General features: G+C 41.4%; 1 protein-coding gene across 1 annotated transcript in view; it reads left to right on the top strand.

The window, feature by feature from the left end:
• The window catches only part of HEG1 (heart development protein with EGF-like domains 1), a 108,473-nt gene that overhangs the window by 25,255 nt on the left and 59,425 nt on the right, over window positions 1–23,793 (top strand). Inside the window, exons 2-4 of the mRNA XM_006884301.1 lie at window positions 12,485–12,778; window positions 14,460–14,726; window positions 15,704–15,742. Coding sequence (XP_006884363.1) covers window positions 12,485–12,778; window positions 14,460–14,726; window positions 15,704–15,742 — 600 coding nt within the window. The remainder of the gene's footprint in view (window positions 1–12,484; window positions 12,779–14,459; window positions 14,727–15,703; window positions 15,743–23,793) is intronic.

Consider the following 23,793-nt stretch of genomic DNA (forward strand, 5'->3'; position numbering starts at 1 on the left):
CATGAGCAGGTGGTATATTCGAACTACCTGACTTTGGGTTGGCAGTGCAGCTCCTTAACCAGTAGGCCATAGAAGTGGAAACGCTTGCCGCTTTGTAAGCACTGAATCAATGTTAGTAAGAATGGAATCCATATAGAGGGAAATGAAAATAAAGTGCTTTTCTTTAGCTCCGTCCCCCAGAAGCACAAGCTGGTACCAGCCACACTTGATTTACAGCCCTGCCACCGAGTGGCACCACTGTGTTGTGGGGGGGGGGGAGGAAATTGTCTTTTTGGATGACACCATGCACTCCCTGTATCCTCCCACTCTGCTCAGAAACAATACAAGTTGAAAAACCCCAATTTTCTAGGGAGTGGTGAAGAGTTGACGCTGTAGCAGCTGCTAATTAGGAAATCCTACAACCCAACCTCTAGCTAGCATCCCCGAGGATGCTGGCTCACAAACAGATGTTCTAGAACATTAAAGCTCTGCAGAAATGCAAGTTGTCAACTTAGGAGTGGTTAGGGGTGGGGGAAGCCCAGGCAAAGCAATAAAACTCTCTAGTTAATCTCCATTCATGGTCCAGGGGGAAGGGAGAGAGAGGCCTGACCCAGAGGGGCGAATGCAGAGAGAAGGGGATTTCTCACTTAAAGAGATATCTGAGAAATTAAAATGCTGAAACTCAGTGGGTTGCCTCACGGTGTGTGTGGACTGGGTGAGCTTCTGGGGCGTCCTGCCACATCCTGGAGGAGTCCTTGTGGGTATAAATGTGATTGAGCCTCATCTCACTCCCCCTCTGGTCTGGGCTCAGCCTCTTGAAGCATCCTTTCTCCTTTCCAGTCCTCCAGGGCCAAATTCCCTTCTCCACCAAGCATGAGCCTGTTCCCTGCTATCATTCCCTCCAAGTTGTAAGCCCCTTTGAAGTCCTGTTCACTTTGTCCTAAATGACACCCCTATTCAGGGTTTACACAGATGCCAGGTGGGAAGTGACACCACTCAGTGTGACGACATTGTTGTTATTGTTGTTGTTAGGTGCCATAGAGTGACCTGTGACTCACAGCAACCCCATGAACATCAGATCTTAACCTTGCCTGATCCGGCCCTGTCCTTTTATGTCCTGTCCTCTGATATGCTGAGCCCACAATCACTGCCTCAGTCCGTCTTGTTGAGGACCGTCTTTTCTTTCTCTGACCCTCCTCCTTCCCCAACATGATGTTTTTTTCCAAAGACTGGCACCAGCTGATAACATGCCCAAAGTATGTGAGATGAAGTTTCACCGTCCTTGCTTTCTAGAAGCAACTTGGTTACACTTCCTCCAAGAAAGACTTGTCCCTTGGCCGTCCATGGCATTCTCAGTATTCTTCTCTAACACCACAATGAAAAGGCATTGCTGCTTCTTCTGTCAGAATGCTCTGATGGCCTAGTGTTAAGGAGCTGTGTTGTCAACCCAAAGACATGCAGTTCAAATCCACCACCTGCTCCTGGGGAGAAAGATAGGCAGTCTCCTCCTGTGTGATTTATAGCCTCTGAAAACGCGCTGAAAGGTCAAATAGAAGTCAATTCCAACTCCATGGCGTATAACAGCAACAGCTTCTCTGTCATTCTTATTCATTGTTCAAGTTCAATCCAGTGCTTTGGAAAGGATTAGTCTTTGTACTTTAATAAACATTTTAACACTTGACCTATTGTCTTCTATGAGCTACAATTTGGATTCATTGCAAAACACTCAGATGTTCCCAGTGAGGTAAGGCATTGAGCAGTGGGGGAGGTGTGCTATCTCCCCCAGCATGGCTAGTTTGTTTATCCTTTTTCTAAGGAAGAATTAAATGGACAGTGAAAGAATAAAGAAATAGTAAAAAAAAGTATTTAAAATTAAATGGAGCAGTGGGATACCATTCTTTTAGAGCCCTTGCCATGCTGGAGGTGGCCCTGAGGCTCATATTGTGCCCCTACGTCTTTCCTGCACCTCCTAGGAGAAGTATCCTGGAGTAAAGCTCAGAATGAGACTTAAGATGCTCCAATAGCCCTTCAGCCAACCTAAATCTTTCATTCAGAGTGGACTAGCTGCCCAGAGTACCTGGGAACCGAGGTATTTTCACCTGCAATATTACCTCTGATCCATTATGTAGAGAACAGTTGGGATATATCCAAGATTGATTGTCTGCCATGGTTATCCCCAGATCTGTTTGCGTACCCAGATCTCTTTATTAGCTATACTTTATATAGCGCTCACCATAGATGAGGTATTGCTCTTAGGTGTATAGATTCTGCTAAATTTCCAACCCAGTGAGGTGTATTATCCCCATTTTACAGAAAGATAAACCAAGGCATAGAGAAATTGTGTACCTTGCCTAGCTAGGATCACAGTCTATCAGTGCTGGGGCCTAAAGTCTCACTCTGTGCTTTAGCTACTCTTACTAAGAACTGATTTTCTAGCCCAGGCATAGAATCTCAAGCATGCCCCCCCCCCCCCGCCATGACCTTTACCTAGAGAACAGAGTTATGCCCCAGTATAGCACAAACGAAAAAAGCCCCCACATTATTTTATATTGTCTCCTGTGTTCCTGATTCCCAGAAGGGAAGAAAGGGAAAGATCTCTAGATCAAAAAGGACATTGAAAGTTGCAGTCTCTCACCTTCCAGGCAGCAGTGGCATCTACTGACTAAGGGGAAGTAGTGGAGCTGTCACCACATCCAGAGGTCTCCAGGGTCAACAGGGCCCCACAGTAGCAGCACTGACTGGGATGTCTCTTACTGCCTCCAGATGCCATGCAGAGATGGCCAGGGGAAGCTCTCTGATCAGACCACAGCCATAGCCATGACTAGACCAATAGTCAGGCCTATTGAGGTTCATAGACCAGGCTCACGTCAATCCTTTAACTCTGCAGTCAAAAGCCACCCACATTCTCATGTTTCAGAAATAGCACTGGAGCCCAAACCTGTGTATTATTATAAAGTTGCATGAACCACCTTTATATTTAAGACCTTTGGGTTTTTTCGTGGGTGGAATAAATAGTGTTGTCCTCAGAGTCATGCCCACCTGGAACCTCATTTGGAAGCTTGATCTTGTCTGGAAAGAAAGTCTTTGCAAGTTAACAGATCTCAAGATGAATGAGCTTGAAGGTGGGTCCTAAATCTAAGTACATGTCCTTCTAAGAAGAAGAAGAGAGGTAGACAGACAAAGAAGCAGGCACTGTGAAGATGGAAGCAGCGATTAGAGCTGGGTGTCTGCAATCTAAATAGTATCACAGACTGCCAGCAGCCACCAGGAGCTAGAAGGAGGCGTAGCGTGGTTGGTTCTGTTAGAGCCTGCAGAAGGAACCAAGCCTGCTGACGTATTGACTACAGAATTTTGATCTCCTGAATCAAGAGAGAATAGATTTCTGCTGTTTCAAGATACCTAATGTACCTATGCAAATTTGTTATGGCAGCTGTAGGAAACTAATACCTGCTTTAAGTAGTTTAAGAAGCAGTATGGGAACCGAAGAAAACCCATTACAAAATCATTTTCCATCCACCAGATGCTCTGCCGGGGAAGGAGGGACAATCTCCTCCTATACCAGTCAGATCTGATTTGACGGTACACTCACACAAAAATAATAATTTAAAAAAAAAATCATTTTCCAGGTTCCTAGATTGTCCTGGGGACCTCTTACTGATACAACATTGTTCTGTTCTTTTTCTAAAGGGAGGAAAAAAAGCAAACATACAGCCCACTTGCACTGAATGACTCCTGGTGCCCTTGTAGGGCAGAGTGTATGCAGAATGCTTCATAGGGTTCCCAGGTGGTAAATCAAGGCATCATTGTCTTTCTACTGAGGAGCTGCTGGTAGATAGGAGCTGCCTGACTTCTTAGTTAGCATCCCATTCATAGCTTAATCCATTATATCACCAAAGGAGACTTAAAAAGATTTTTTAAAATAACCTAAAATCACATTGAACATATAATTTTGTAGTTTTCACCTACAATATAGGATGAACGTGATACATATTTAGAACTGTATTGTTAATGTATATTGGCCTGTCCTTTAAAATGTTACTATCTTAGTCAACCCTGTATTGCAGAAATTTAGGTTGTTTCCAATTTTATTATTACAAACAGTGCTGTGATAAACTTCCTTAGACTTAAAATTTGCGTACTTCCTTAATAATTTCCTTGATCTCCAGAAATTGAATTCCTGGGTTAAGAGAAGTCCATTACAAAGACTTTCAATTTAAGTTACTTTTTCACCAGAAAGTCTGCACCAGTTATAATCTTAACATTATAAGTATCTATTTTCTGTACCTGCCGTGACATTAGATATTATCCTTTGTCAACTTAGTAAGCAATCAATCAGTAAAATATAAAAATTTTAAAAGACATTTCTTTTTAGTTTATAATTATTTGGTTTCCAATAATATTTTCAACTATTTCTTCTTCACTTCCCCCCCTCCCTTTATAATTGCACATTCCTTTATAATTACACATTCATGTGTCTTTTAAAAATATTATTAATTTTTAATGAACATTTACAGAGATTTTGGATTTCCATTCATTCATTGTTGCAGTTTTTTCCCTGCTCAGCCCTCCCCCACAGTTCACTCCTCTCTTTGAAAAGTAAAAGAAAAATTCTTTCATTGGTATACAATCCCCCCGCATTCCCCCCAAACTCCCTGAGTATACTCCACTATGCAACCTTAATTCTTGACTCTTGTGATAACCATAATACCCTCTCATAGATCTCTTTAAAGTTGTTCTCTTCCTCATCTGTTTCAATGCAGTGTACATAATTTATCCAGTTTTTCTCAGTCTTACCCCAACCCTGATGTCAGTCCCATTCTATAACAGTGGCACCATGCAGTAGTTGTCCTTTTGTGACTGAGATATTTCACTCAGCATAATGTCCTCCAGGTCACCCATTTTGAATAATATTGCATGAGCTCCTTATTTTTCAATGCAGCATAGTATTCCATTGTGTGAATATACCACAGCTTCTCCATTCGTTTGTTGATGGGCATTTAGGTTGTTTCCAACTCCTTGCTATTGTGAACAAAGCCTCAATAAACATGGGTGTGCATATATCTGCTTGGATGTCAGTTATGGTCTCTTTAGGATATATTCCCAGTAGTGGAATTACTGGGTCAAATGGTATCTCTCTTTGCAACTTTCTGAGAAATCGCCTCACCACTTTCCACAGTGGTTGCACCAGTGTCTTTTTTTTTAAATGAAATGTGTATCTTCAGTACATCATTTGAAAAGAAACCCTCAAATAGTAAAGGGTGCTAAACTTTGATTATGGGTTGAAGATATTTTCTCTGGTTTATTATTCAAGTTTTAGAACTTTAGTGTTTGCTTGATATGTCTATCAAACCTGTACATAGTTTAATCTTATAGGCTCTATGAGACTTTTATGGAAACCAACCGTCCCCGCTACCATTATTTTTTTTCTTCCCAGAACCTTCAACTTTCAACCTCTTTAATAGATTCTTTTAGTAATTATATCTACAGTATACTTATATATTGCTGCTTATTGATTTTTACTTTTTGGTTTTAAGGAATAACCACTGATTTATCTCTTTTGAAATGTGATATGCTCCAAGTTTTACCAGCTTAGAAGTGATACATTCTGTTTTATTTTTTAAGATTTGCTTGGGAAACTTTAAAATCCATTTTTAACACAATTCAAAGTTGCTCTCGTCTATGTAGCATGATTCTAATAAGTACTTCTGAATTTGTGTGCTGTTGTGACACAGAATTTGTTCTAATTTGTTTAATAATTCTACAAATTATTGTTAACATTTTATAAAGTTAATATTTCTTTGGATGTATGCACGTATTTGTAATTTTACTTGCTAATTATTTCTTCTTGTATTGTATTGTATCTCACATCTTTTACATAGGATTGTGTTTCTTCTGTTTGAAATAAGTCCTTTATAATTTCTTTAATGAAGAAAGTTGATGAGCTCAATGTTCCCTGAAAATATTTTTATTTTGAAAGATAAACAGGGTGTTTTGCAAGATAATGTTGCCTCACTCACAAATCTAGTGTTTCGTTTTGCTTTCACTTTGCCAGAATGTTGAAATTTGTTACCCACTCTCATGTGGCTTCCATTGTTGTTGGTGAGAAATCAGCTGTTAGTGTGATGGTTGTTTTCTGTGGATGATTTGTCATTTTTCACTCTAGTTTCTTTTTTCCTGACTCTTCATTGGGTTTTCAAGGCTGCAAATTTTTATGAGCTCTGGTGGCCTAGTGGCAAGAAGCGTCACTGTAATCCCACAGGTGAGCAGTTCGAATCCACCAGATACTCTACTAGAGAAGGAGGGACAGTCTCCTCCTATACCAGTCAGATCCGATTTGACACCCACACACACACGCACAAATAAAAAATCAAGGCTGCAAATTTTACTGGAGGCAGATAGCTACATCTTTTCCCACAGAGCGGCAGGTGAGTTAGAACTGCTGACCTTTCTAGTCACCAGCCCAACACTAACTCACTGTATCATTCATATGGTTATTATTTTCCAGTTTTTTTTCCTTCTAAAACTAAGATGGAAGGTACAGGTTCTTTGTTGTCCGCTTCTACAGGACAAATTTGTTTCATTATCCTTACACTCAAAGTATAATACTTTGAGGTCCCAGCTTTATACATGCAGTTCTGTTAGAATCAAGAGTTGTTTTTCTTCTTCTATATTCCTTGTCATCCTAACAGGAGTTCAATGTCGCAAACACTGAGCAGATGGCCCTTGGGAAGCTGTCAGCTTTAGTGTTAGTTCACCTTTCCTAATTCTTGCTCTTGGTTCATTTTTGGTCACAGAAGAATACTTTTCTTAACTTGTCAGTTCAGCAACACATTTAGAAATACTTTTTAAAATATTCTGCTCAGCAATTTTAGTTCTCTTTCATGCAGAGTTATTTAGGAAACTGCAGAACTATTGTCTGCCTTTTAATTTCTTTTAATATGCTTTCTCTCTCTCTTTATATTTTTAGGCAGCTCTTCTGGGAGAAAGTATGATTCAGAGTTAGCTGTGTCCTTTCTGTGTGTGACCATTCTTTTCTTCTTGAGGAGTGCAGTAGAATTCCCTTAGTCGACCAGGATATGGTGATGCTACTTGTTTTTTGTGAAAAAGGAGACCCCTCTGATTTCTGCAAGATCCTCCCAATGATTGAATCTCACATTTGCCTTTGGCTATGGAACAGCTAAATTGTATTGCATTCTCCTTGCTCATGGCTTGGATTTTTAGTTACTTCTGAGCTATGGTCTCTTTTTTCCTGGCTTCCTTTGGGAATGATTTCCCTCTTTTGTACCCAGTTAACCAAAAGAATAGAGCAGCAGTCTCCAAAACCCTTCACCTTCTCCTCTGAATGAGGAGTCTTTGAAGCTCAGATAGAAGAACAAAGAGAACCTGCTCTACAGGCTACTGCTGTCCATAACCTTAAGGTTTCAAGTTTAAAGTACAGTTTCCTTAGAATCCCCCCTTTCACATCCTGCATCTCATTTGAGAATTGTCTTCCTGGGATTGAAAGCTGGACCGTCTCCTCCGATAAAGATTTACAGCTTTAGAAATCTGTTGGACTATCACCAAAAAGCAGAATAGATTTAATGGCAGTGGGTTGTGTGTTTTGTTGGGTTTTGCTGTGGTAGTGGTGGTGGTTGAGCTAGAAAAGGGCCCCCAAAGAGCGATGCAACTTTCCTTCTCCTCCATGAAACTTCTGTTCATTATCACAGAAAACAGGTCGGAGACACCAATAACAGTAATTTAGAAGGACAGAAGGACTTTAGGGATAAATGAATCCCTTTGCAAAGTTTATTAGAATCTTTGTAAGTTTTCCTAATCATTAGCTCTTTCCTGCTTCTGGTAGGAGTGGACCGGAAGGGAGAAAATATTGACAATGATTGATCTATAATTTCACTGTGGTTCCACATGTTGTGGTTGACCTCAAGATTTGGCTAGTCTGAGTTTAAAATACACACTGGATTTTGAAGATATAATACCACAATAAAAAGTGAAATACATCAGTAATTTTATATGGATTACATGTTCAATTCATATTTTACATGTTGTTGTTGTTATGTGCTGTCGAGTTGCCTGTGACTCATAGCGACCCTATATATAATAGCTCTGAAGGCTGCCCTGTCCTGAGCCAGTCTCACTGACTCTGACACACCTACCCCCATTGTCCTAGTTACTGTATCAGTCCATCTCATGCAGATCTTCCTCTCTTGTGCTGTCCTTCTACCCTTCCAAGCATGATGTCCTTCTCTAGGGATTGGTCTCTCCTGGCCACGTGCCCAAAGTATGTGAGACGGAGCTTCAAAACCTAGCCTCAAAGGAGAAACTTGGTTTCACCCTCTCCAAGACAGACCTATTTGTTTTCTTAGTGGTCCATGGTATGTTCAAGACTCTTCTGTCATTTCTAGTCATTGTCTAGCTCTCAGATGCATAGCAAGTAATTGCAAAGATCATGGCCTGGATCAGGCACACCTTAGTATCTAAACTGACCTCATTGCTTCTCAATACTCTGGAAAGTTCCCTGACAGCACATTTACCTAATTACCTAATTCCTTTTTTATTTCCTTGACTTCTGGTGCCAAGAGTGTTGATTGTGGAGCCGAGCAAGCTGTAACTGTTAACAACCTCAATCTCTTCTCCATCATTGGATTAAATAAAATATTCATTAAAAATAATTTCACCTGTTTTTAACCCTTTTAAAAGTGGCAACTAGAAAATTTAGAGTTACCTGTTGGTAGGAAAGGAAGAGTATTGTTACACGGTGGGTATTGTAATTAATGACATAAAACACTTTTTTTTGTTGTTTTATGAATTGTTGAATTGAAAACTAGCTTATTCTGTAAACTTCCAACAACAACAAAAAGTTAAAAGCAGGTAAATCATGTTACCTGTTGACTTGAATTTGTGGCTGCTATCGTACATCTTTTCTGCGGTGCTTAACCCCATTGTTGTGCCCACTGTGTCCGTCTTGTTGAGGGTCTGTCTTTGTTTTGCTAACTCTCTACTTTTCCAAGCAGGATAGCCTTTTCCAGGAACCAGTTTCTCTTGATAACGTTCTTGAAGTATATGTGAAATGAAATCTCACCATCCTTGCGTCTTTTTAAAAACTTTTGTTTTATTATTTTGTGAGTGTACCGTTAAATTGGATCTGACTGGTACAGAAAGAGATTGCCCCTCTTTCTCCAGCAGAGCATCTGGTGGATTTGAACCACGTACCCCTGGGATTGCAGTGCAGCTTCTTGCCACTAGGCCAGCAGAGCTCCCTGCATCTTTTTTTTTAAATAATGTTTTATTTTATATTGGTTTACTTGCAAAGTTCATACGCATTGTGTTTCACATGATCCTTTATTCGCATTGTGTTTCATACAATCATTCCCATTTACTGTATTTTATAAAACTAATCAACATTGAACTGTTGTTGTGTACCGTCGAGTCATACCTGACCCATAGCTGACCCTCCAGTGGGTTTTCAGAGGCAGTAATCACAGGGGAGGAGATTGCTCATCCTTCTCCCACAGAACAACTGGTAGTTTTGAACTGTGTGCCTTTGAGATTGCAGTGCAGCTTCTCTCCACTAGGCAGCCAGAGATGCCCACCATTACCCTGTTTTTTTCCAGATCCCCATCCTTCCCTCTGCCCATCAAATTGTGTGGCCCTATGATCTCCCCCCTGCCCATCCTCAACCCTCTACTCCTTCCCTCTCTCCCTTGGAGCCTCATACACATTTTACTATTTATCTTTCTAGTTCTACAATAATGATCTTATACAGTATTTGTCCTTAAAGGATGGAGTTAGTTCACTCAGCATAATGCTCTTCAGTCCCTCCTAAGATATGTAGTAATTTTCTAAACCATTGCTTCTGAGTGCTGCGTAGTATTCCATTACATGAATGTACTGCAGTTTCTCAATCCATTCAGTTATGATTGAACATTTGAGCTGTTTCGGTGTTTTTGCAATTCACCATCCTTGCTTCTAAGGAACACTTTGGCTATATTTCTTTGAAGGCAGATTTATTTGTTGTTTTGGTAGTCCATTATGTATTTCATATTCTTCACCAGCACCACAATTCAAAAGCATCAACTCTTCTCCAGTCTTCCTTGTTTATGGTCCAGCTTTCACATGTGTGAAGTGATTAAAAATACCATAGCTTGGAGCAAGTACACTTCAGTCTTAAAAGTGACATTCTTACTCATTAGCACTTTGAAGACATCTTTGGCAGAGATTTGCCTGTTTTTCTATACTGCTTGATTTCATGAATGTGGTTTTCATGGGTAGAGTCAAGTAAAAAGAGATCCTTGATAACTTTGTTATTAGGTGCCATCAAGTTGAGTATGACTCACAGCAAATCTATGAACAACCGATTTCTGATCTCAACCTTGTTCTATCCTGTGCCATCCTTAAAATCTCTGACACACATGAGCCCATTGCTGCAATTACCATGACAGCCCACCTGGTTGAGAGTCATCCTCTCCATTGCCACCCCTCTGCCATCGCAAGTATGATGTCCTTTTTCAGGAATAACCTCTCCTAGCAATGTGCCCAAAATATGTGAGATGATGCCTTAGCATCCTTGCCTCCAAGTATTCTGGCTGCATCTTCTCCAAGACATAACTCTTTGTTCTTTTGACAGTTCATAGGATATTCAATACTCTTCTCCAGCACCACAGCTCAAAGGCATCAACTCTTCTTTTGTCATACTTAGTCACTGGCCAGCTCTCAGATGCCTAGCACGTGACTGAAAAAAGCATGGCCAAAAATCAGAAGGTGCACCTTAGTCTTCAAACTGACATCATTACTCCTCAGTAGTTTGGAGAGTTCCCTATCTACAGATTTTCCCAGTGCAATACATTTCCTGATTTCTTGACTTTAGTTATCAAATATATTGACGATAGATCCGAGTAAGATGAAGTGTTGGCAGTCTCAATCCTTTCTCCTTCCATCATGATATTGCCTATTGGTCCAGTGGCAAGGATTTTTGTTTTCTTGATGTTGAGATGCAATCCTTATTGAAGACTACAGTGTTTAACCTTCTGCAGCAAGCGCTTCAAGTCCTCCTCATTTTCAGTACTTCATAGACTTCAGCTCTTCTCCATTTATCATGATGTTTACTCGTCCAATTGCGAGCTTTTTTGTTTTATTTATGTTGAACTATTACACATACTGAACGCTACAGACTTTGCACTTGAATAAGTGCTTCAAGTCTACCTCATTTTCAGTAAGAAAGTCCAGATCATCTGTATAACACAAATTATTGATGAGTTTTCTTCCAATCCTGATGCAGTGTTCTTCAAATATTCCAGCTTCAGAGATTGTTTTCTCAGGATGCAGACTATATAAATGTTGATGATGCACATCTTTCCTAATTTAAAGCCATGCCGTATCCTCTTGTTCTGTTTAAATAACTGCTTCTTGGTTTAGGTAGAGATTCTGCATGAGTACAATTAAGTGTTTTGGAACTTTCATTCTTCTCAGTGTTATTCATAATTTATTATGATCTATACAGTCAGATGCCTTTGTGTTATCAATAAAAAACCAAGAAAATATCTTTTCTATATTCCTTGTTGTTATGTCTTTATGTGCCATCGACTTGGGACTTATTCATTCCTGAACCTTCAGCAGGTTTTCAGAGGCAATAAATCACACGGGAGATTGCCCATCTTCTTCTCTTGGAACATGTATGGATCCAGGCCATGTGCCTTTGAGTTGGCTGTGTGGCTGTTTACCATTAGGTTACTGGGACGTCCTAAGCCAAAAGTTACTAAACATAGGTGGAGCCATCCTAAAATTCCTGTCTAGCACTTTGTTCCTTATCTAAACCAATTAGGAGTGGTGTTGGTGCTGGGGTTGGAATAGACTACCTGTAGAGTCTTGACTCTATTCCCTTTTAATTGTATGATTTAGTTAGACAAAGTTTATGACTTCCCTGCACCTCCTTGGACTCATACCTAAAATGAGGATAATAATAACATCTACTTCTGACTTTGTGTGAGAATTAAATGAATTAATACCAACCTTCTTAGATCTGCATTTTGGTGCATAGATAGTAAAAAGTCAATACAAATTTGCTAGGGGTATTCGTAGGTTTTTGTCTTATATTTCCCAAAAATGTGGTCACATTCTCAATTCTTTTTTAAAGTCTGTAGCTTTTTAACTCAATAATACTAGAACATCATTTTTTATTCTTATATAACGTAATTTTTTTAATCACATAGTATTTTTTATAGCCCTTCTAATGTAATTATCAAATTGATTTCCTGCTGTAAAGTCTTTTGTTTGCTGCTTTCTTCTTATTTTGTTTGTTTTCAGTTTGTGAGCAATATTGTAGTAAACATCGATGCAGAAAAATCTTTGCCCACATCCTTGAGTGGACAAATTACAGCAGGAAAAATGAATGGTGGAATTAAAGGAAGATGAAATAATTTTACTTGAATTCATTTCTGGGCTGATATATCAGGTTTGCATTCCTTTTCAGAAGCCAGCAAACTCTGACTACCCTGTTTTCTTATTGTTTCAGCTGCTGTCAGGAACCATTGGCAGGAAAGTAACACTGAACCACACTTAGAAAACGTCACCTCTTATCAAGGTCAAGTAAACTTTTCCACAGTGATATCAAAAGAGCCTGTGATGGGTCAGGTCCCCAGAACAAGCCACTTTTCTTCAGATGCTCCAGTAGACTTCACTTCACTGACTGAAGCAGCAAATGCTGGAGGAAGATCCAACTCTCAAAGCAGAACAGATTTCACCAGTTCGCCTGTTGCGGGCTCACCTGAGATAGCAACAGCTCTGGATTATCAGAATAATACCTCAGGTGAGTTTGTGTTGATGACAATGATTTCATTCTTACATGCCCAATTACGGAAAAGAAAATTTTCACCTCTGCTCCCCCTCCTCCCTGCATCATTGGGAGCTATCTTCCCCACTGAGGAGGCCTGGCCAAGGTTGACCAGATCTGTGGTGCAGGCCTCATTTGCAACATGCTGGTGTATGTCGTGTTACCTTTTGCACTGCTTGCTAAAAGCTCGGTGGTTTGCATCTCCCAGCTGCTCTGCAGAAGAAGGCTGAGGCTGGCAGTCTCCTGACACCAAGATTTACAGCTTTGGAAATGTGATGGTCGCCATGAGTCAAAATCAACTTAACAGCAGTGGGTGGGTAGTTAACGAAAGTGTAAATGCAGGCCAAGTGGAGGTGCAGATTTGATCTAACATGTTACAGAGCTGAGATTTGAGCCCAAGTCTGTGTATCTGAGCCAAGTGGGAGGGGTACCTAAGGAGTGGGATGTCCCAACAGTGTAGATGAAGCTGTGGAGAAAGGAGTGTGGCTTCTCTGTGGGGCAGCAAGGCCAGCACGCTCCCTGGGCTGGTATTAGTTGCACAGTGAGGAGAAGAGCAGTGGCAGATGCAATTATGTGAAGGGAGTAAGGCACCATCATGGCTAACTTTGGAAATCAGGCTGTTTCAATTTGAGGGACAGGAAGAGTTTTGGGTTTTTTTTTTAAACAAGGTGACATATCAAAGCAATTTAGGGGAGAATTTGCTTGGCAGTCATTAATAGGGTATTTAGAACTGTGAGTGTGGGGAGAGGAGGGAATCTTCAGTCAGGACCACCCAAGAAGATAAAGAAATTCACACACAGATCCCAGGGACCGAGCTATGATTTAGTAGCAGCAAGAATGGAGAGGAAGTTGTTGGTCACAGAGAAGTTTACAAGGGGAAATTGATGGACTTGGTAATAGTAGAGGGAAAAGGTGTCACAAAGGACACTGGGATTCACAGACCAGTGACAGGAGGCCTGGTTGGGGACTCGGTTCTGTAATGAAAGCATGTGGAAGTATTTTGTGCTCCATCCGTGAACAGTGGATCCAGAGCTGCCTCTGCATGGATGCTGCCTATCGTATTGGCCATACAGAGTCTGATAGTGGGAGTTTGTTTATGTTCATCCCAAGCAAATTCTGGAACCAACTTCCTAGAAGTTGGTGATGCGCCATATGATCAGAATCTGATCTCAGATTCTGTATCATCTGATATTGTTGTTGTTGGTTGCCATCAAGGCGGTCCTTCTTGGCGACCTTAGTGTCCAAAGTAGAACTGTGAGCCATCAGGTTGTCCAAGGTTTTGGGGAGCAAGTCATCAAGCCTGTCTTCTGAGAAGCCTCTTGGTAGGTTGGAACTGCCAACCTTTTGGCTAATAGTCAAGCGCTTAACTCTTTGTGCTACTCAAGGACTACTTACATCAGCTGACATTTCAGATGTATCCTTTATCAGAAAATTTTACTATAAAATGCAAAATCTGCACTTATGGGACCCAGAGAAAGGGTTTATCTTGGTGTGTGCCCTGCCATTCAGAAGTTACTATTTTATAGAATGAATAATTGCTCTTAATTTCCTTCCATGTCAACAAATTGGGTAGAGGTTGGAAGTGAGCTGGCTGAAGGACTGTTAGAATGTTGGGAAGTCTGCTGGCGGACCATTAATTGTTGCCATCTGGTTTCAGCCGTGGGAGACCTTGGCTTCTCATCCAGCAGTAGCAGTTCAGAATCTGAAGAAAAGATGGCTGTTTCTCAAACAGAAAGGGGAGTGCCCCCGGGCTCACTGGACAGGGGACGGGGGCTCCCAGAAGAAGCAACTGTACATTCCCAAGCAGCTGCCACTTCTGCTCTGAGCCAGTCCTCTCCTTCTGCTTTGGAGAGGATCGAACAGACCACGTCCTCTAGGAAGAGAAACTCCTCGAGACCAGAAGTCTCCCCACCACGTGTCTCCAGTACTCCAGTGTCCACCTCACCCTCCACCCATTTTTCAGGTGAACTCTCTCACCCCCAGATAAATGCTCTGAAATAAAGACAGGGGTACAGCTAGCTAACTTCCTGTTCCTGACAGGGGCTAAGGAGGAAAGACATTATACAGAATTGTTATACTCTAATGCAAAAATATTTGGGCTCAAAGAACCACCTACAGTTTCTCCTAGTGGTAAAGTTCACCTTAAAAATATTTTTTTCCTTAACCAAATTGTTGTTCTTATGAACCATTGAGTCATAACCAACTCATATGTGACCCTCCAGTGGGTTTTCAGAGGCATTAAATCACACAGGAAGAGATTGTCCATCTTTCTCCCGTGGAGCAACTGGTAGATTTGAACTGTATGCCTTTGGATTGGTAGCACAACTACTTAGCACTAAGCCACCAGTGCTCTCTTTAGTTACATTAGGAAGAAAATAATAATTCGAAAAAAAAAATAATAATTAGGAAGAAAATAATAATAATAATAATAATAATATAATAATTTCTGATCCTTTCTGCACCCACCCCCACATACACCCTCATATACACAAAACAAAGGCTGGTTGTGATTGGGGTGCACTCATGGGAAGGAGTGCCTGAATGGTGAAAATTGTTAACATGCAGAGCAGCTAACAAAAAGGCCAGTTTATGTCCACCCTGTTGTACCAAAAAAGAAAGGCCCGAATGAATGATGTTGTTTTTTTATGTGCTGCTGCATCACCTGCGACTCATAGCAACCCTATGTACAACAGCCCTAAGCCCTGCTCCATCCTGTTCAAATCTTACTGTCTCTGACACACCTACCCCCCAGTCACTGAATGAATACATCTCATTGAGGATCTTCCTCTCTTACACTGTCCCTCCACCCTTCCAAGCATGATGTCCCTCTCTAAGGACCAGTCTCTCCTTGCAGCATGCCCACAGTATGTCACATGAAGCCTCAGAATCCTTGTCTCCAAGGAGTAGCCTGGACTAACCCTCTCTGGGATGAACCTGCTTGTTTTCCTAGCAGTCCATGGTATAGTCAATACTCTTCTCTAGCATCACAGCTCAAAGGCATCAATTCTCCTTCTATCATCCCTAGTCATTGTTCAGCTTTATGATGCATAGTAAGTAATTGCAAAGACTATGGCTGGATCAGGCACACCTTAGTCTCCAGTACTTTAAAGAGGTCTATGAAAGCAGACTTTCCCAATGCAGTTTGTCTTTTAATATAAAAATATGAATTTTTTTAAAGGCCTGATGATCTACTTCTAAAAAAAAATCAGTCACTGAAAACTCCCACATCACATACTTGTCCTCTGACATCCTGGGTATCACCATAAGTCACAATCTACTCAGTGATGTTTGGTTTTATTCTTAAAGAAGAGACTGAAATAGTAACATTGCATCATTTGATTTGAGGGTTGTTGAAAGAGGAAGACCCTCAACCAGATGGATTCAGTGACTGCAGCAATGAGCTCAAGTGTGTCAGAGATGGTGAGGACGGCACAGGACAGGACAGGGTTCAGGTCTGTGGTTCATAGAGACTCGGTGGGTCATACTTGATTTAATAGCACCTAATAACAACAATAGCATCTTTTGATTAGGACTTAGATATTTAATTTCTTCTTCATTATTACAAGAATGTTTCCTTCAATTGTAAAGAAAATGTGACTATGTATTTTTGAGGGGAAAATTCCCCACTCATTGCAGATCTTTGCAGGGCATAATGGTAACTGCAGCTGTGCTCTACTCTTCTTCCTCTGCTAGTCAACTTTCTGCCCATCTCTCTGAGGTCTTTTTCAGTGGAGGTGTACCATTTCCAGGGAATTTCTCTTCAGCCTTCCTGGTCCTTCCTGATTTACAGACTGTACTTTACACCTTACAGTACTGGGTTACCTAGTGCCTTATGTGCCCATGTAGATTGTAATCCTCTCAAGGACACAGATGAGGTCTCTTCTCTCTCTTCCATTCACCACCGTCTCAGCACAAGGCACAGTAGATATATGATGGGGATTTGGGTTTGTTCACTGGACAAGTGCAGCCTGGTGCTGAGGAGGATGCTGGGACAGTCTGCCTTTCCTCCTCTCTGAGGTCTTATTCAGAGCCTGCTTATGCTGTTGTTTATTTCTTTCCTGTGTTTAGGGAGAAGACAGGGAGGGCTGGAAATATTACTGGGGAATAGAGGTGAGAGTGTTTCAGAGATTTCCATTTCCAAATTTCTATATAGGTCAGAGGTTTTCAGAAGTACTTTGCAAAGCCAAGCATTTGAGTTTTATGTCATCAAAGCAAAAACTGAACCCAGAGGTCCTTTCTATAAAGCCTATTTTTAAATTTGCCAATTCCTCTTCTATAGACTCCGTATGCAGTTTCCTGCTGGTTGGATGTGGAGGTAATTTATGATTCATATTTTAGGAGATTGCTTTTTAAGATTATTTATAAACATTGGTTGGATTAGATAAAAGTTATGATCCTTTCCGACTCCAAATTTCTGTGGTTCTGTGATTTACAACCAACTTTACAAAATAGTAGGAAGGAAGCATTTTCTAGGCAGTTACACCTTGATTCTGGTCAGGGTCATTTAATATTTATATTTTAGTTCCACCCGCTAGCATGTTACATTTCACAAATCAGCTTTTATTTCAGCTTTCTTGGATTTTGCTATAATGTTGTTCAGTGCCGTCAAGTCAAGTAAGACTCATAGTGATCATATGAACGATAAGCCAGAACGTTGCCCTGTCCTGCACCATCAAAACAATCTCCGTCACCCACAAGTCCAGTTTTGCAGTTACTGTATTCATCTGTCTTGTTGAGAGTCGTCTTTTTCTCTGACCCACCACCTTTCCCAGCATGATGTCTTCTTCCAAGGACCTCCTGGCAATATGCCCAAAGTATGTGAGATGAAGTTTCACCATCCTTGCCTCTAAGGAGCACTCTGGCTCCCACTTCCTGCAAGATACATGTATTTGATTTTTTGACAGTCTATGGGATATTTAATACTTTTCACCAACACCACAATTGAAAGCCATCAGTTCTTAGATCCTCTTTATTCATTGTCCAGCTTGAAACAATTGAAAAATACCATGATTTGGGTCAGGGCCCCTTGTTGTTGTTAAGTGCTATCACCTGTGACTCATAGCGACCCTGTGTATAACAGCTCTGAAGCCTGCCCTATCCTGAGCCAGTCTTGGAGCCTAACCCCATTACCTCAATTACATGTCAATCTCATCCAGGTTTTTCCTCTCCTGTGCTGTCCCTCCACACTTTGGAGCATGATGTCCTTCTCCAAGGATTGGTCTCTCCTGGCCATGTGCCCAAAGTATGTGAGACGGAGCTCCAAAATCCTAGTCTCCAAGGAGAAATTTGGTTTCACCCTTTCCAAGACCTGTTTGTTCTTCTAGCAGTCCATGGTATGTTCAAGACTCTTCTCCAGCACCACAACTCAAAGGCATCAATTCTTCTGTCATCCTTAGTCATTGTCCAGCTCTCCGATGCATAGCAAGTACTTGTGAAGACTATGGACACACTTTAGTCTCTAGATTGACATCGTTGCTTCTCAGGAACAGCATATTTTTCCAGTACAAGTTGTCTTTTTTTTCCTGACTGCTCGTGCCACGAGTGTTGCTTGTGGAGCCGAGCAAGCGGAAATTGCTAACAACCTCAATCTCTTCTCCGTCCATCATGGTGCTGCCAATAGGCCCAGTGGTGAATATATTTGAGTCCTCTTAAAGTTGGAAACTGAAGCCACATTAAAGTTTTGCTTTCTTGAGCTGCGTTAGCAACTTACTAGTTTCCTAAACAGACCTTTGGTGGTAGTGGTGGTTATCAGGTAGTGTCCAATACAATTCATAATGACCCTGTGAACAACAGGTCTGAAGATGATGAACAGTGATTACTGAAAAGCAGTGAGGTCAGTTTGGAGACTAACGTGCGCCTGATTCAGGTCATAGTCTTTTTGATCATTTGCTGTGCATCTGAAAGCTGGACAGTAATTAAGGCTAACAGAAGAAGAATTGATGTCTTCAAGCTGTGGAGTTGGAGAAGAGCACTGAACAACTGCCAAAAGTTTTGGAGAGGCTGCAGCCAGAGTGCTTCTTGGAGGCAAGGATGGCAAAGCTTCATCTCATACTTTGGGCATGTTGCTAGGAGAGACTATTCCTTGGAGAGGGACATCATGCTTGGAAAGGTGAGGGTCAGTGTAAATGAGGAGTTCCCTAAAACCAAACCAGTTGCTATCAAGTCAGTTCTGATCCTCCTGACACCCCCATGTTTGTCAGAGGAGGACCCAGGGCTTTCAGGGAAAGAGGTCTTTTTGTTGTAGATCACTAAGCCTTTCTTCTGAAGTGATTCTGGGTGGGTTCGAAACACCTCCATTTCAGTTAATAACTGAGAGCTTCATCATTTGCACCAGCCAGGGACTCCTGGTGTACCCCCTTCCTCCTCTTAGATTAAATCTCAAAATACTGTTTTGACATAGGAACTCTAGGCATGTGGGCAAGAATGCTGAGTGAGGGCTGGTGGGATTTGCCAAAGGCACACTCGACCCAGCCTGCCAGCTCCACGGAAGTATGGAAGAGGGGAGAATGCAGGGTAGACTTAGGTCATTTGACCCTTGCTCACTCCATCTATGAAAAATGTGACCCCGTGAGGTCCTGTGTCTAGGCTTCTCAGATTAATGATGCTCCTCATTTGCTGAGAGCTAGAATGAACCAGAAGCCTGGCATAGGGATAAAATCAAGCTTTGCTGTTTGCAGTCTGAGGAGATTAGACCAGATGATCTTTAAACCCTTTAAGGTTTAGCATCAGTTATTCCAGATGCATTCAGCCTTTGTGTTTTATGCTTTCTTTTGCCCCATACTTTGTTGAGCAGAAATGTCCTGCACCATCTCCCCTGAGGCTGGGAGGGCCAGGAGTTACCTGCTTCCAGAAATGTATGGTATTTTGTTTACTTGACCTGAAAAAGCACATGCAGAATCAAGCAACTCGAGCAGATTGATTAAAGGGATCAGAAGCCATTGGAATGTTTTCTTTCTGGCTTTTTCATTTCTATACTTTCCATGTTTCTTTCATGAACATGTATTGTTTGGTCCTTTGGGCCAGGGAGGAGTCGGGGAGTAATGTAGCAAATAAACAGGGGAGGAAAGCTCTCTTTTGAAGGTGGAGAGAGATATATGCACATTGAATTGTGTGAGAATGGTACAATTGGGCTCTAAATTTAGTACTGAGCTTCCTGGAAACCAGAGCACAAAGGGAAGCTGAATGGAGTGTACGATTGTTGTCAGATAAAATGAGTATATGGCTTTCTCCATAGTTATAAGTGCTTTGTGAGCAGTAAATCCTTAAAGAATGTTTATGTAAGGAACATTGAAGATCATGATGGAAAATTCCTTCTTTTTTTTTTCTGGGGGTTGAGGGAGAAGTGTGCTAATGTTCTATAAAAGGGGATGACTTCTATAGATCTTCAAAAGGAGCTGAGGGCGTGATAATGGACTTTAACTCACGAAAGAATTTCTGTGGGTTGCTGAGTGAATGTGGTCCAGGTAAATTGCTCTGCGGTGATTTCACTCTGTAAAGGGCAAAACCCCAGAAGGCTGTTGATCTGACTTGCATTTTAAAAATATCAGCTGTCTCAACTATCGTTTTGGCAAGTTCTGGATGGCAGTCGAGTCAAGGTTGAGCATTCTGATGGCTGCATGAGGACTCCTGTGTTGGGTGTTGTGCTTGAAAAGTGACCGCGTATTTTTTACCAGATAAAGTAGACATGCTTTCTACCTGGCTTGTCTCTACTCCTAAATAGATCATATGTTTTTCTTTGGTTCCACTTACTGGCTCGTTCAAGGGTAGAAATAAACACAAAAGAACAATTATGAGTTAATCAACAGTGTTGGCCTCTTAATTAGAAACATGGCACATTTCCACTTTGGGTTATGGGCTGGCATTCGTTAACTAGTGTAAGTGATGATATGAGATGAATTGGACCATTTACTCCTTTTACTAACAGGAGCCAACCCTACTAAAGCCCTCACACCCATTTCATAGTTGTACTGTGTGGATTAACTGAGATCGTGTGTGGGAATTTATCACATTTGCCCAATACCCACCATCGCTATCTAGTCCACTCTGATTCCTGGTGACCCTCTGTTCGTTGGCTTTCCAAGTCTCTAAGTCTTCACTGGAGGAGACCTACTCATTTTCCTCCCACAGAGAGGGTAGTGGTTTAGAACTGCCAACCCTCTGGTTAGCAGCCCAACCCTTAACTTGCTACGCCACCAGGGCTCTTCATTGGCCAATAAAATATCAGTTTAATAATGATTGTGGAGATAAGACCAAGTGGGGTCAGGGAAAACATGATCTTTTTCCTCTTATGACTCAGTGTTTTCAACTTTTGTGATTCTGTTTGTGGTCACTAAGTTGCTGATAACACCAACAGCGATGAGCAAGTCTAAGCTGGTCAGACTGACACCAATCTAACTGATTCTTTGTTTTGGTAGCAGTACTAAATTATTATAGTTACTAGTTCTTTTGCGTTTTTTAAAACACTGTATTGATTTTCATACAATAATTTCCTTACATTGTGTTTTGTATAATTACAGTTAATCAGTGCCTTTTTAAAAAAATAAACGCCCAATAATCTGATGAAGCTGAAATATGGTGGACACAGATAAACTCTTAAGTGGGATCTGAGAAGCTAAGGGGTTGAATGAGGATTTGAGATTATATAAGTGAAATCCTTTCCTATGAGTCCTAGTGACACACCATCACTCATCTGTTAACTAAAAAGGCAGAGAGGTTTGAACCATCCCAGTGATTCCACGGGGGAAAGAGTAGGCAATCTGCTCCTATAATGAACTCTACTCTACCGTTGTTGAGTCAAGTCATGCTCATGGTGACCTCTAGCAAGCCTCTAAGGCTGTAAGTATGAATAGGATGGATCTCTGCTACTTCTTTCTCCCTTGGAGCAGCTGGTGGGTTTGAACCACTATTCTTTTGGTTAGCAGTCAAGAACTTAACTACTGCACCATCACCAGGGCTCCTTCTCTCTCACTAATACTTAATTTTAATATTTTTTTTAACTATTTAGGAATGATCGTCAGAAAATATTTTGTAATGACCATTTCCTCCTTCCCCTTTTAAAGACATAATTAACAGCTTGAAGTCTTTCATTATTGATATGTACTTTTTGTTATACTTTTACCTTAAAAGAAAAGGAAATGATCCCCTTTTTCTGGCCTTTGAACCTTGCCAGGCTTGGATCTGCCCACTCACAAAAGCTGTCTTGCAGTTGATTCCTACCTTAGGCGTGAAGGGTCCTTTGGAGTGAGGATTTCAGTGCACCCTCTTAGAGGTCTGTTTTGGGAGTGCCCTCTTGGAGGGTTTTTTGTGGAAAGAAGCCTTCAGCTTCAGCAAGTCACCTCTACTTTCACAAAACAGAATATTGATTTGACCAGCAGTGTGGAATGTAACTTTTGAGGTTCTTGCTGATTATTCAGTGGCTGCCTTCCATTTCTTTGTATGCCGTCGAGTCACTTGCGACTCCCTAAACTCTACTCTGTCCTGTGCCAGTCGCACCATCTCTGATACACCCATCCCGATTATCCCAATCACTGAATCAATCCACCTCATAGGAGTCCTTCCCCTTCTGCGCTGTCCCTACACCCTACCAAGCATGATGTCCTTGTCCAAGGACCTGTCCCTCCTTGCAACATGTCCAAAGTATGTTAGATGGAGCCTTAGAATCCTTGCCTCCAAGGAGCAGCCCGGTTTGACCCTTTCCAGGATGAATCTGTTTGTTTTCTTGGCAGTCCATGATACCCACAATACTCTTTTCCAGCACCACAGCTCAAAGGCATCAATTCTTCTTCTGTCCCACCTTAGTCATTGTCCAACTCTCTATGCATAACAAGTGTTGCAAAGACCATGGCCTGTATCAGACACACCTTAGTCTCCAAAGAGACACCATTGCTCTTCAGTACTTTGGAGAGGTCCCTAACAGCAGACTTTCCCATGACAATACGTCTTCTAATTTCCTGTTCTTTAGGTGTCAAAATTCTACTCGCAACCCAAAGTCCCTGATCTCCTCATAGCATTGAACACGGGTCTGCACAGTCTAATGAGCTCATTGAAACAGTGAAATCCATGTGCTTATGGATGGAATGAAGTCCAGTTACTCAGGTTACAATAAGTATCTCCTGCTAATTAGGAGGTCTTTTTGTTCGTAAATGCAATTTGCTCATGGGTCTTTCAAAGCATAAGGTTTATCTTTGCCTGAGGTGGGGGATAAAGATTCCTTGATGGTTGATAAGGCTGGGAATTATTGTTCCAGCTCTGTGCTGCAAAGCCCTGGGCTTCCCCTCTAGTAACCTGGGAGTAAGTACTCTGAAACAGCCTCACTTTTATTAACCTTATATATTGAGTTTGAATGGGTAAGTAGCCTTGGGGGGTGGGGGTGGGGAAAGCTGTGCTACTGAAACAAAAGACCAACCAACACAAATTGCCCTGTGCCTTCTCCTGAGGGCCTGCGCTGCTTAAGCCATCATGTGGAATTCAGGAGTAGACATGCACACTCTCCAGTATGAAAACTGAGGCAAATGATGTAATCATTCTCCTATCTTCTTATCTTCTTTTTACTTTAGGCACAAGAGTTTTCATCATGGCTGGTAAATTACTTCCCTGCTTCTGTAATCTCAGCTTTTGAGCTTTGGAGCTGGTGAGGAGAGCCTGTCCTGGTCACACAAATGTTCCTATCTTTATTAAGTCCACAGCCCCTACATTTATTTTATTGTTGCTGACTGTTAACACAGCCAAACATACACATTCTGCATGTGTAATTTAGAGACGGGGATCACGTTCTTCAAGTTGTGAAATGTTTCTCACCCTCCTCTTCTTAGCTGTTCCTCTCCCATTAAACGAAATTCACTGCCCTTTACGTTTCCTATTAAATCTTTGGAGTGCTTTTATTGATCATATATATGTTGTTGTTGTTGTTATGTGCCGTCGAGTCGCTTGCGACTCCTAGCGTCCCTATGTACAACAGCCCTAAACTCCGCTCTGTCCTGTGCCAATCGCAC

Source organism: Elephantulus edwardii, unplaced genomic scaffold (genome assembly GCF_000299155.1).
Source record: "Elephantulus edwardii isolate Elephantulus edwardi_28Jun2011 unplaced genomic scaffold, EleEdw1.0 scaffold00032, whole genome shotgun sequence".
Lineage (NCBI taxonomy): Eukaryota > Metazoa > Chordata > Mammalia > Macroscelidea > Macroscelididae > Elephantulus > Elephantulus edwardii.